Source organism: Ricinus communis, chromosome 3, assembly GCF_019578655.1.
Source record: "Ricinus communis isolate WT05 ecotype wild-type chromosome 3, ASM1957865v1, whole genome shotgun sequence".
NCBI lineage: Eukaryota > Viridiplantae > Streptophyta > Magnoliopsida > Malpighiales > Euphorbiaceae > Ricinus > Ricinus communis.
The window spans coordinates 32055887-32068472 of NC_063258.1; the positions used below are offsets into that span (position 1 = coordinate 32055887).

Genomic DNA, 12586 nt, shown 5'->3' on the forward strand with positions numbered 1-12586 from the left:
AAAATATTACGTTTTCAAAATAGTTTTAAGCCTATCAAAATCTAATATTTTTAGTCTTAAGCCTAATATGCAGAGACCAGTGATGCAATAAAATAAGATAAAGAAACAACTGTATATATGTTTGAAATATAATCTCAGTTCGGTCAAGAGCTCGTATTGAAGTACAAAACAATACAAATTTTACATTCATACAGAACAACTGTGGGCGCATACGGCTAAGGACTAGGACTTGATCTCCAACATCGTTGTGCTCAAGTGCTGACAATAAATTAGTTGAGACTTATACACAGAATCGGCTACAATGCTTCGATTAGTTCACACCAGCAGCAACTCCAGCTTCTTTCACCAGCTGCTCAGTCATAGCTGACAGCCGAACAACTCCCGTTTTAACCTCCTTCAGACATTCATTGTTCCCGAACATGCTTATTCCAGGATCTGAGTAATTTTGCAAGAACATACTAATATCGGTTTCGGCATCAGCATCAGCCATAATGCTCAAGTTAGCTTTATTCAGAAGTTCTCGACTCATTTCTACGAGCTTAAGTAGAGCACTGGTTGCAGCTTCAACTTCCAGTTGAGCTGCCTCAAGTTGAAGCTTCTCAATTGCCAGCTCCCCAATGCTTTTCTCACCTATTCTCTCTTGAGCTAGAGTATACAGCTTCTTCAGATCATTAGCATCTTCAATCATTTCATCCTTGAGTCCTTTTAGTTCCTTTTCTCTGGCATCTAATTTCCCAAGAACTGCTTTGAGTTCCTCATCTTTGATGGTAAGAGCCTTCTGAGAAGCTAGAACTTCCATCTCTTTCATTCTTAATCTCTCTCTGGTCAAGCTGAGCTCATTTTCAAGCTGTTCTTTCTGCAACCTAAAATAATCACCTGGCCTGTCCAAGGGTTGTTGCACGAGGTCCAAACTAGTGCTATCTGATGGCGCAAATGCATTATGATCTTCATCCTTAATGGAGATGACCAGTTTGTTTGTAAGCTCTACTATTCGTTCCACTACAGTTTCAGCTTCAGATATTTTCATCTTCGTTTCATTCAACTCATCTTGCATCACCTGCACATGCTCCTCTTTCTCCTTCAGCATATTTGTTGCTTGAATTAGTTGATCTTCTTTGCTGCTCAAAAGCATCTTTAGCTCAGCAATCTCCTGGTCTACTTCCTCCAATTTTTTCTTTGCACTTAAGAGTTGCCGATCTTTCCCCTCCAAGACAAGCTGAAGAGAAGCCTGTTCAGACTTCAAATGCTGAATTTCTAGCTTTGCTTCCACCAATTCTGACTCTTTATCCTGAATAAGACCATGAATTTCCCCAAATTCAGTATTTTTCTGCTCCAGTTCCTCCCTTAGGGAAGACATTTCTTCCATTGCCTGCTTTAGAGAAGATTTCTCCTTCTTCAACTCCTCATGTAATTCTTCTATGAGCTCCTTCTCTATTGACAAGTCTCTTTCAAGCTCCTTATTTCGAGCCTCTGAAATCCTAAGCTTTGCTCTTTCGCTCTCAACTTCTATTTGGGCATCTTTCAAACTGGTCATGTAAGATAAGACACTCTTCCTCTCTTCTTCGAGATGTGCTAGTTGCTGCTTTAATAGCTTTTCCTGTTCTTCCATTCGCTTTCTAGAGGACGCCAGAGATTTCTGTGAAGAGACCAGCTCAGATCTCACATCAATTAGAAGCTTTTTCACTCTTCTGAAGTTCTCCATGGTTTCTTTAGTTTCTACAATTTGTTTAGATGCATTGTCGGCCAACTTTTTAAGTTCTTCCTGTGCTATTAACCATTCCATGGTCTGCTTCTCCAAGTTAGCCTCTGCAACTTTTAACTTCTCCTCTTCAAGTTTTCTAAGTGTTTTTGAAACTTCCAGTTTTTCTTGCTTATCTCGGATAGCATTTTTAAGTTGTTGAAGCTCGATCTCTTGTTTCTTCACAACTTCATTAGCTTCTTCCAAGAGTTGAGACTTGCATTTCAGTTCAGTGTCCATTTTCTCAGCTTCCTCGCTCTTCTTTATTAACTTACTTTTCATTTTTTCTATTTCATCTTCCTTCAAAGATAGTGCAGATTTTGCAGCGAAAATCACATCCTCCCTCTCTTTAACTTGAAGCCTTAAATCTTCAATCTGTCTGGATTGAGAAGCTAGGTAAACATTTGCCAGCTTAAGCTCCCCTTCTAGTTTTTCATGCTTAGAATAAGCAATTGCAATTTCATTTTCTCGTAATTCCAACATCTCCTTTGCATGGTTTAAATCGCTGTGCTCAGATAAAACCTGTCTTTCAGCATCTTGAAGATCTTCTTCCTTCTTCCTTAAGGCTTCCAAAACAGCAAGAAGATCAGACTCCAGGATTTCAAGATTAAAGCCAGGATAAACATCTGCAGGGAGGTGCGAATGTGGACCCATCTGTTTTTCGAGTTTCTGAGTCTGTGCAAACAATCTTTCAAGAAGAATCCTGGCTGGTTCAGTTGCCCCATTGTCATCAATGCTTGAGTTGCTGCTGTTCAAGACTGATTTAACGATCTGCAGTGGAGAAGATTTTCTTCTTTTTGAAATTGTGGTTATACAATCCACTCGATTCTGTCTCGAGTTGAGCCTCGGCGAGAACAACTGCAGAAAAACATATCTTGCTTTGAATTCTAGCAATTATAACCTTTCCAAACATAATAAAAACAGACTAAACAGGATTCAGCTGAATAGAAATCTTGCATTTTGAGACTTCCCAAACACTGCGACTAAGCTAGAAACATTCCTTTCTCTTTCTTTTGCCTGGCCGGGAACCAAATTTATAATTCTCACGTAATCCAAAAGGAAGAAATTATAATTCTTCGGTTATGATGTTAAATTTGGAAATTAATAATCGAATATTAACAAATCAAATAAAGAAGAAGATATAATTACAAACCTTATAAAGAGGAAGAGAGGAGCGAACAGAAACTGAAAACCCCATCTCCTTCAGCTACGAAGCAAAGCCACATGCTATCTGATGTGCACTTCAGAGACCAATTCACAGTTCTGCTACTTGTTCCGAAATGCCCGCGAGCCACATACTTGATGCCGCATTTTTACGCTTGCTGCTAACCTGCGCCCCCGGTGACAGGTTAACGGAGGCTCTGTCAGTTTGAATTGAAAGTCCTTTTATGGATAAACAAATCCTACGTGGAGCGGTTACTTTGATTGGAGAACCTATCCCATGAATCGAACTCTCAGTTCTCCTTGTAACGGTAGCCAGTGGTGTTCTGCCACTCGGTCTTGAGATTTAGCAGTTTGCGACGCGTTAGAGTGGTAGTATGGTGGCGTTTACACAGGATCGGAATATTGAGTGTTTTGATGAGGTGGATGAATCTGGACCTGACACATGCAGTGGCTCCCACCATAGAAATTGATAAGTTGCAGGAAAGTGATACGGCTACGGTGTGCTGGTGGTGAGGGAAGCGGCGCCAATTGTGGTGAGATTGCATTTTAGGAACATCTGATCATTTGTTTTGTTTTAATTTCGGCAGAAATCAATATTTCCCTGTCCACTAAAATAAAAAGAATTCCCAGAGATATACCACTTTTATTGATGGCCAAAATTCATAAATATTAATGCACAGAGAGCGGTGGCGTTGAAACAATTCATTTCTGTTAATATGAATTATAGTAAAATTTGCTGATATAAATTAAAAAATGACCACCATAATCTGCTTAAGCTTTTTAACTAAATTCAGACATTATTAGAAATGATAAAGATTTTGATGAAAGGATAATAATAAAGTTCACGGCTTTGTTGGGGGCGGTGGGGTTTATATGTCTGTGTGGACGAGAGAGTTCGAATGTGAAGCACGAGAAAGAGAGTTAAGAAAAAGTAACTTCTAATTCAATGTTACATCTAGTGTTTATACATTCAACCAGCAGTATTCAGATAACCCAAAAGGCTTTTGGGGCCCTACGTATGTGCTTCTGTTATGAATAACTAAGCCCACGAGAACTCAACGATCCAACCAAGCTAACGACATTGATTGACGCCCCTGGTTTTGGGCCTTATAAACAAGAATTACAAACATGCATTACAAATGTAGGAGTTAGCATGCGGATTACGTGCTTTTTAAATCATTCTTTGGGTACATTGAACCTTTAAATCAAGAAGAATATCCTATGATATGGATGCCTCCTTTTAAGAGTATCCTTATCCAAGAAAGCAACTCCCTTGCTCAACCTTTTTGTTGGTAAGCGCCAGAATCATCACTTTTTTTCTTTTGTTTTTGTAATCTCAATCACTTAGTAATCTTAAGGAATCTAATAAAAATCAACGAGGATATCGTATTCATATAGGCGAAATAACAGGCTGAGGCTATATTTATATATATATAATTGTGATGATGATGATAATTTCATAAGCTGTAAAGTGGGTTATAAAGATGTGACTATCTACTTATAAGTCTTATGATGACTTGGTGGTGTGTGGTACGAGGTCCATCCCCATTTCAAATTTACTTCTTCTTGGGTCCCATTTCTCTTTCTCTTGTTTAATTTCATCAGTCAAGTTACAAGGATGATGATCTTCTATTTAATTCAATAACATTCTAGATTAATCAAGTCTATCTCTTATACTATCTAAGCCCAGTCCAATGTTTTATTTTTAAATTTAATTCAATTAAATATTTCGATCGAATGACCAGCGGAATTGGCAACAAAGTGAATGTAAGATAAAGGGTTAATTGTCCAATAGCTCATATATCAGCTGTGAGTAGAAAATGTTAGTAATAGAATCCACTCTTTCAATTTTGTCAAATGTTAAATATTTGCAAATTGGGAAATTCTATAATTAATAAAAAGAATAAATGAATGATTAAGATCCGTTATCCATTCGAACATGCTTTGTCTCACTTTTTAATACCAAATCTTAACAGCAACAGTATCTTATTGTGCAGAAAATGCTTCCGTTAATACCCCAAAAAGGAAATTTAAAAAAAAAAAAAAAAGAGTGAGAGAAAAACAAACGAAATCCTCAATTTTCATGCACAGAACAGCATAACGTGTGAGAATTTGACACGTAACACAAGAATGATAGGGCGTGTCACACGAGATAACAACTCTTCACACATGCCCTTTTGACTTTGCGTGAAGAATAGAAAAGGAAAAGATCTGTTGTGATCTTTTACACACCAGTAGCAACGGTGGATGTCTTGTCTTAGATTATAGGCAACTGATCTAAGCCGTTGATTATGATCGTACAAGAGATGTGAGGGGTTGGTGTGCATCCAAAGGGTGTTAATGATCATGTTATCATGTTTTTCCATTGTACCCTCGCGTGCGTGTGAACAGTAATCCTGTACGTAGATTTTATTTTGTGGGGCCCTTGATTTAAAACTGCGGCACAACGCGCTCAAAAAGCGTGCTTCAGACTCTTGTTTATCATTTTTATTATTATTATCTCAACTAACATTTTACTTTCATTAGGACAACTTTACTCCATAAAGAATGACTATCTAATATTAACAATGTCATACTTAAATTTTAAAATTCGTTTAGAATTATAATTATTATTGCTAGCAATCTAAACATTATTGCAGTGTATAAACGATATAGGCAAAATGAATGTCTCAATTAAATTGAGAAAATTGATAATACGTTTTTACTCGTACAACAAATTATAAATGAGAGGAGACAATTGCTTTAAGGTTTCAATTATGACAATTGTGGATGTATTTGGAAAAAAGTGAGGCTACCATTCAACAACCCAAAGTGAGAAATGTATCTAGAGAATATTGACCTTTGATTATATCAAACATGAGTTATATGTTTATAATTTAAGTGAAACATTCTAAATATTTAGTAGTTAATTGTATTTCATAATCAAAACGGAGGACTTATTTCTACCTTTGCCTTCTTTTTCTTTTAAGAAAAATTCTTAAGCTATAAAAATAAGGTCATTCTCTTAAATGATGGAAAAGTTTTTGGTAATGGGTTTAAGTTATTTTTTAGATTAGTCTCATTATTAATGAAAATAATGAATGTTGACTTTTGAAATATTAAAATCATAATTGTATGTTTTCTTTTTGCTTCTATGTTAGGTGGTGTTTTCAATTTAACCAATGGTTTATTCTATTTACAACATATAATTTGACAAGCTTTCATAATATAATATAAAATTAAATTAAATATTTCAAGAAATAGATAATATGAATGTTGCAAATATAGGATTATATATTTAAATATGTTAAAGAGGACTATTAAATTTTATTGGTGAATTACAATTATAATATTTACTATCTACATAATGATACTTGGCTATTCATTTAATAAAATCTAACAAGCCTTATATAATAAATGTTAATTATTTTGTTATACTTATCATAAAAATATAATAATCGTACATCAATAGAGATGGATAGTAATAAAAGTTAAAATTTTAATTATTTTAATTTTTATCAGAGTAATTTGATAAGTTTTTAATTTATATACATTAATTATTGATGAGTCAATATTTTATATTTATAAATAAATAAATAATAAAAAATTGAATCAAGGGGGCCATTGTACCAACTTCTTGGAGGGAGAACTTAATTGTATTTTTCCATCTTTAATTAAAAAAAAAAAACAACATAAGAATTTTTTTTCTTCCTTTTCTTCTTCTCTCTCTTGTTATCCTCTTCTTCCTTCTCCCTCTCTCCCTCCTATTTTCGACCATCCCACTACCGCTGCCACCTCCTCCAACCGCCATAGCTCCCTCCCCACTCCCATTTCTCGTTGGCGCCATCTATCTCCCTCTCCCTCGTCGTTCCTTACCGCAGCAAGGAGAAAAAGGCGACTCATCTTGCTACCGCCACCGAATAGTCTCCTACCGGTGTTTTCTCACCGATCTGATGCTGGAAATGCACTCTTGGACCCCGAAAACCCCAAGTTAGCCCCTCCTCACCGTTTTCCTCCGCCAACAACCCCCGTACATTGAAAATAAAATAAATATTTTTTAAATTAGATAACATAAAGTTGACTCATTAATACAATTTTTATATTACTTATGAATTATTGTGTAATATAATATTTAATTATATTCTAAATGTATTCTCTAATTATACTAATTTAATTAAAAAATATTTAATTTAAAATCTTAATTAGTATATAATAGGTCATGACTAATCAAGCACTAGCGTAGAAAGAAAAAATTAAATATTGTGTCTAAATGAATATAATTAATGGTATTGTCATTATTGCGAAACCTTATATATAACTTAATCTTAACATAAAGTGTTTTCTTTTCAATCTCATGCTCTTCAGTTCTTAGATATCTCATATTTTTCAAACTCGAATCTTGGAATCAATAGACTGAAGTGTTGGTGTTGGATTATATGGTTTCATTAAAGAAAATTTAATTTAATTAAAATTTTAGATTGAATTTATATTTATATTTATAAATAGTAATCAAATTTAAAACTAAGTTAAAATAAATCAAGACTGTAATTTATATAAGTTAATATATTATTATAAAATTATTAGCTATTTTATTATATCACATTTTGACTATTTTATATTTAAAATTTTATAAATATTATTAATTACAAAGTAAGTGCCACTAAAAAATGATATAGTGGGACTGATTTATATGTTTTTTTAAGTTAATACAGACTTGTGATATGTTTAGTATGGTTTTCTTGAAATTTTTATACACCAATGGTCTTTACTTTCATTATTTATGTTGATTTATTAATACCCTTTTTTTTGCATGTTTTGCTATATTTTTTAGAAGTTGATTTTTATTATTTTTATTATAAATTTAATTTTTTCCTGCTAAATTTAGTACTTTCATCATTCTTTACCATATTTTTAAATGTTGTTATTGATTAATTTAATTAAAAACTACTTAACAAGCTCGAGCTTGAATTCAAGCTTTTCTCATTATGCAACCACTTAATGAATCAAATTCGAATTAAGCTCGAGCTACTCATTGAATTAAGCTAGTTGCGAATCGAGTTCGAGTTATTCACAAGCTTAATTGTTTTTAAACGAGCCGAGTTCGAACTCCAATATAAAAGCTCGAATTGAGCTCAAGCCAGACTCCAGCCTCTGACAGAATTAAACAAATTAAGCCTAAATTTATTGATATTTAGTTCGGCTCGGTACGATAGAACCCTAGCAATGAGGTAATGCACTAACCAAAAGGGCAAAAAGGAAAGCAAGGAAAAGAGAGAGGCATGTGATGCTTACGCTCATGGGTGAAAGTGAAATAAACTTTGTCTAGCTTGGTAAGATGAGATCATCCGTATCTAATAAGGGCTCCACAACAATAGAGTAATAATAATATTTGATAAATAGAACAAAAAGGGGTTTCATTTCTCTCTTCAAACGTGTCATGCTGCCAGTCGTGGGATGGGGAAATGTCGCAAAAGACCCTCGAGATTAATGAAAACTACGAGCTGACGTGTATGGTACAACTTTAACTTGATGAGTTTAAACAATGCCACGTCATAAAATAATAATGTTAAGAAAAGAAAAGGACCACTGGTAGCACCCACACAAAGGCAACAAAACCCACATTGGGACCTCCTCCAAATCTCAAAAAATCTCCTGCTGTATGATTCTCTGCCAATCAATAGCCGTCAATTTTTTCGAATTGACGAAATTGACCTCACCTCGTTCTTCACAAAACGGTTAGGCCAAGACACCCTACTATTGCCTGGAGTACTATGTTACTTTTACAGCTATTTTCACATTATTATTATTAAAATAATCACCAAAATCTATTAGGTCGGATAATCATACACTTAGTTTATCCGACAGATAAACGCATTAAATAATTGAAAGATATAACTAACTTTATAACCGGAATAAATAAGTATATTCTGTATTATACACGTATTTTAATATATGACAATACTAATTATCAGTCATGTATATAATATACGATGATAAATTGCTAATTAGGACTGGATTAAGGAGGATAATGAGAATGATTAGATGATAAAATAAAAAATGAAAAAAGGAGGAGCAAACATTAGAACCTGGCTTTCAAGATTGGGAAAATCGTAGGTTTTTAGAAGCTAAGAGGCACAAACTTGTGTAAAAGTATGGACAAGTGAGATAGTGTATGTGTCTCCCCTTGTGTTGCGCGTGTTGTCCCTTCGTTGACTTTTTTTTTTTTTTTTTTTTACCTTTGACTATTCTCGATGTTATAAAATTAATTTCCTTTTTCTTACGAAACACTCTCCCCAACCCTGTACTAGAAAAAAATAAAATTAAAAAGAAAATCATATTTCGCCTGGTCGTTATCCATTGGTAGTAGTTTGTTTGTTGGATTGTGCTTTAATTATTGAGAAATTGTGTGTGCCCCCTAATCATTTACTTTCCCCTCTCTATTCACAATTCTATTTCCTTATTTGCTTGTTCCTATCTAACTATTTATCAAATTTTGCAACTTGAATTAGCCATACTATTCTGGTATTTTTCTTCTAATAACAAGAAATTTATCTTCATACTAATTTATTGATGAATCATATTTTTATTATATTGACCTTATAAAAATAAATAAATGTTTTACTTGATATTAATGTATAATATCCCTATAAAAGATAAAAGTATTTAATATATTGAGGAAAGGAGAGAACAGTGCATTGGATTGGCCAAACATAAATAGACAAAATAGTGTGTTATTTAATGCTGCTTATCATCTTCTTTAGATTACATAGATAACAGAAAGATGTTATCTTTTGTAATCTTATTTAAGCTTTCTTCTGCAGGCTTGGGAGGGAAATTAAATTAAAATTATACCCTCTTTAAAAATTCTCATTTCCCATTCCAGCAAAGAAAAGAGATACACTGACCAAAAAACCCAAAAACGTTACTTCTTTCCCTTTTCTTTGGAAAACAACTGTTGCTAGCTTACACAGAAATACAAAATAAACAGCAGAGTAGAGAAAGAACGAAAGAAACAAGAAATGTTTGCTGCACAGAATGGACTCAAAGGAGACCCAAGGCTACAGGCCATCTCTGAAGCTATTAGGGTGGTGCCTCACTTCCCTAAGCCAGGTTCTTGATGTTTTCTTCAAGCTGTTGATATTTCTTTTTATTGTGGAATTTTTGTTGAAATATAGTGTGATTCACAATTTGTTTCTGACAGGGATAATGTTTCAAGATATAACAACTTTGTTGCCGGATCATAAGGCTTTTAAAGATGCTGTTGATATATTTGTTGATCGCTACAGAAATATGGGCATTTCTGTGGTTGCTGGTACCATTCCAAGCTTTTGCTCTCTCTTTCTCTTTCTCCCTCTCTGTGTTAATTACATTTGATGCTGTTTCTGCATATCATTTATGTTTCTTTATACATATATATGCGTCTTGATTTGGCGTGTTGGATTGCTGAATTGGGTGTGCCTGAATGAATGATGAAGATTAATTTCTTTTTCGTGAGAACCTTTTCTTTTTTTCTTTTGATTTGCACAGTTTTGCTAATTCTTACCGTGAGCTATATCAAGATTTATTGTTCACATTTTCGAAAGATGATTCATCTACAGTAGTTGTACTTGGACAAATTTATGCTACTGCTGTTCAGAAAAAAATAAAAGAGAGAGAGAAAAGAACTTGTGCCACTTGCTTCGAATAGTCTTCTGAATTGCTTGTGCCAGCAGGACAAATATAAAAAAAAAAAAAAAAGGAAAACTTGCAAAATAACCTGTCGGTTTTGTGTTGTGGGTGGCCCAAGGGGAGATTGTTTTTTTTATTCGGTGGAAACAAACACGGTTTTTTACTCCCTCTTAACTGTTTCCCTATATGGCTTATAGTTTCTTTTTTTTTTAATAATATTTTAGTCACTATTTTGGAATTTTGCTGCCAGGTTACACGTTCAAGGCATTTTGTCTTGCATAGGATACTAACACTAATTGTTAATATCAATTGTGAGAAAACTGATGTGTTCATGAATGCCAGTTAATTTGCAAGGTTCCTTTAACTGGGAAGATTTCATGGTTAAACAAGAATTTGATATTGTATTTGTTTCACTACTTCATGATGATAGCCATTTTTTTTTCTTCTGCTTGTTTTTATTTTTCAAAAAAAAAAAAAAAACTCTTTACTTTTGGTTTTCTTTCTGTAGGAGTTGAAGCTAGAGGATTCATGTTTGGCCCATCAATTGCCTTAGCCATTGGAGCAAAGTTTGTTCCTTTAAGAAAACCACGAAAGCTGCCAGGTAATAATAATGTGAACTTAGAACTGTTGCCATCTGCACTCGTGCTTTGAATTATTAACGTGGGAATCTCTTATAATTGACTGTCCAAAGCGCTTAATATTCAGGTGAAGTGATCTCAGAGAAGTATGTGCTGGAATATGGAACTGATTGCCTTGAAATGCATGTGGGTGCTGTTCAGCCTGGGGAGCGTGCATTGATAATCGATGATTTGGTAGCAACAGGAGGGACCCTGTCGGCAGCAATAAGACTCTTGGGTAAAATTTTGGTCCCCGCCTGAACTCTTCTACCTGCATTCTTTTTTCTGCTGTTTGGCTTATTCTCAGGAGTAATGTCATCTTAACATGCTGTTTTCTTAGAACGCGTGGGGGCTGAAGTCGTTGAATGTGCATGTGTTATTGGATTGCCTGAGGTCAAGGTAATGATTATAGCAGTTAGTGGCTGTTATCTTCAAATACAAATAAGGAAAGGGGGCCTCGAAAGCTTAGTTTTGGCAGAGGATTTCCCGTATATCCTTTCTGTCTCTCAGTTCCCTAGTTTGATTTGTTTCTCTCAGCTACTTGTTTTTCTAAATATTGTGGAATTCCCTGGAGCATAGTTGTTTCGAACTTAAACATTCATGTCAATAGTGATATGCTGTTGATCCCAGATGTCTCAAACTAATTTATCTTTTTCCGAGTATAAGCTACTCCAGCTCTAATTTGTTCCAAGTTGATATTCGCGTCTTGTTTATTTTCCTGCAAGCTTATTACATTAATCTTTGGACATATATTGGTCTCTAAGAATGGCATGGCTTCTCAGGGACAGCGCAGGCTTAATGGAAAACCCCTTTACATCCTTGTGGAGCCACGCGAAATAGATGATGGTTATCAAGGTACAGCAGGTTCTTATTATGAATTTATAGTCAACAAATATGTTGGGAGTCCATACTGTGTAGAAGGTGATTTCTTTTTCAGGGTTGTTTGATCTTTGTTTTCTCCTTTATGGAATTTCCATATGCATTATATGATCTAACCATTTTAATTTCACCTGCATGCAGAGCTGTGAGTGTGAATATGCTTGGGCTGACTTGCAGAAAAGAGATGAAGCTCGAGCAGTAGGTCATGGATATGTTAGATATATGTTTCAATGATTTGTTTGTCCTGTCTTTTCCAAAATGAAATAGGATGTCCAGATTTCGGATGTATCTGCTCATCATGCGATGTCTGCCCCTTCCTAAGGTTGTTTTGACCTTTTTCATGATAAAAAACTCACATTTCTAAATTGTCTTGAAGAACTCATATTCTTCCTTGTCCAATTACTTAAAGAAAAAAGAAAAGATTATATTACTCTATCGGATAAAAAAGGAAAATATTAATCAGGAAAAACAGGGTTGTCCATAACCGGAAAGTGTCTGGTCCAGACTTTGTATTGATGGTTGGAAATGTGGGGTGCAGGAG

The 12586-nt window shown here is 34.5% G+C and overlaps 2 protein-coding genes across 5 annotated transcripts; one reads left to right on the forward strand and one right to left on the reverse strand.

The window, feature by feature from the left end:
• Positions 1–93: 93 nt before the first annotated feature.
• On the reverse strand, positions 94–3438 carry LOC8259436 (cingulin-like protein 1). Its single transcript, XM_002515452.4, has 2 exons — positions 2892–3438; positions 94–2596 (listed from the first exon to the last, which is right to left on the reverse strand). The coding sequence occupies exons 1-2, from the start codon at positions 2934–2936 to the stop codon at positions 311–313; spliced, it is 2331 nt and encodes a 776-aa protein (XP_002515498.1). The 5' UTR covers positions 2937–3438; the 3' UTR covers positions 94–310.
• Positions 3439–9614: 6176 nt separating this feature from the next.
• LOC8259433 (adenine phosphoribosyltransferase 5) lies at positions 9615–12427 on the forward strand. Of its 4 annotated transcripts, none has more exons than XM_015717055.3 (7): positions 9616–9991; positions 10083–10193; positions 11058–11150; positions 11255–11404; positions 11507–11565; positions 11949–12087; positions 12187–12427. In XM_015717055.3, the coding sequence occupies exons 1-7, from the start codon at positions 9901–9903 to the stop codon at positions 12192–12194; spliced, it is 651 nt and encodes a 216-aa protein (XP_015572541.1). In that variant the 5' UTR covers positions 9616–9900; the 3' UTR covers positions 12195–12427. The 4 variants fall into 4 exon arrangements, 2 of the variants coding, with proteins under 2 accessions (XP_015572541.1, XP_015572542.1); XM_015717056.3 differs by having other exon boundaries at positions 9618–9991; positions 11949–12021; XR_007215052.1 differs by lacking the exon at positions 11507–11565 and having other exon boundaries at positions 9615–9991.
• The last annotated feature ends 159 nt before the right edge of the window (positions 12428–12586 follow it).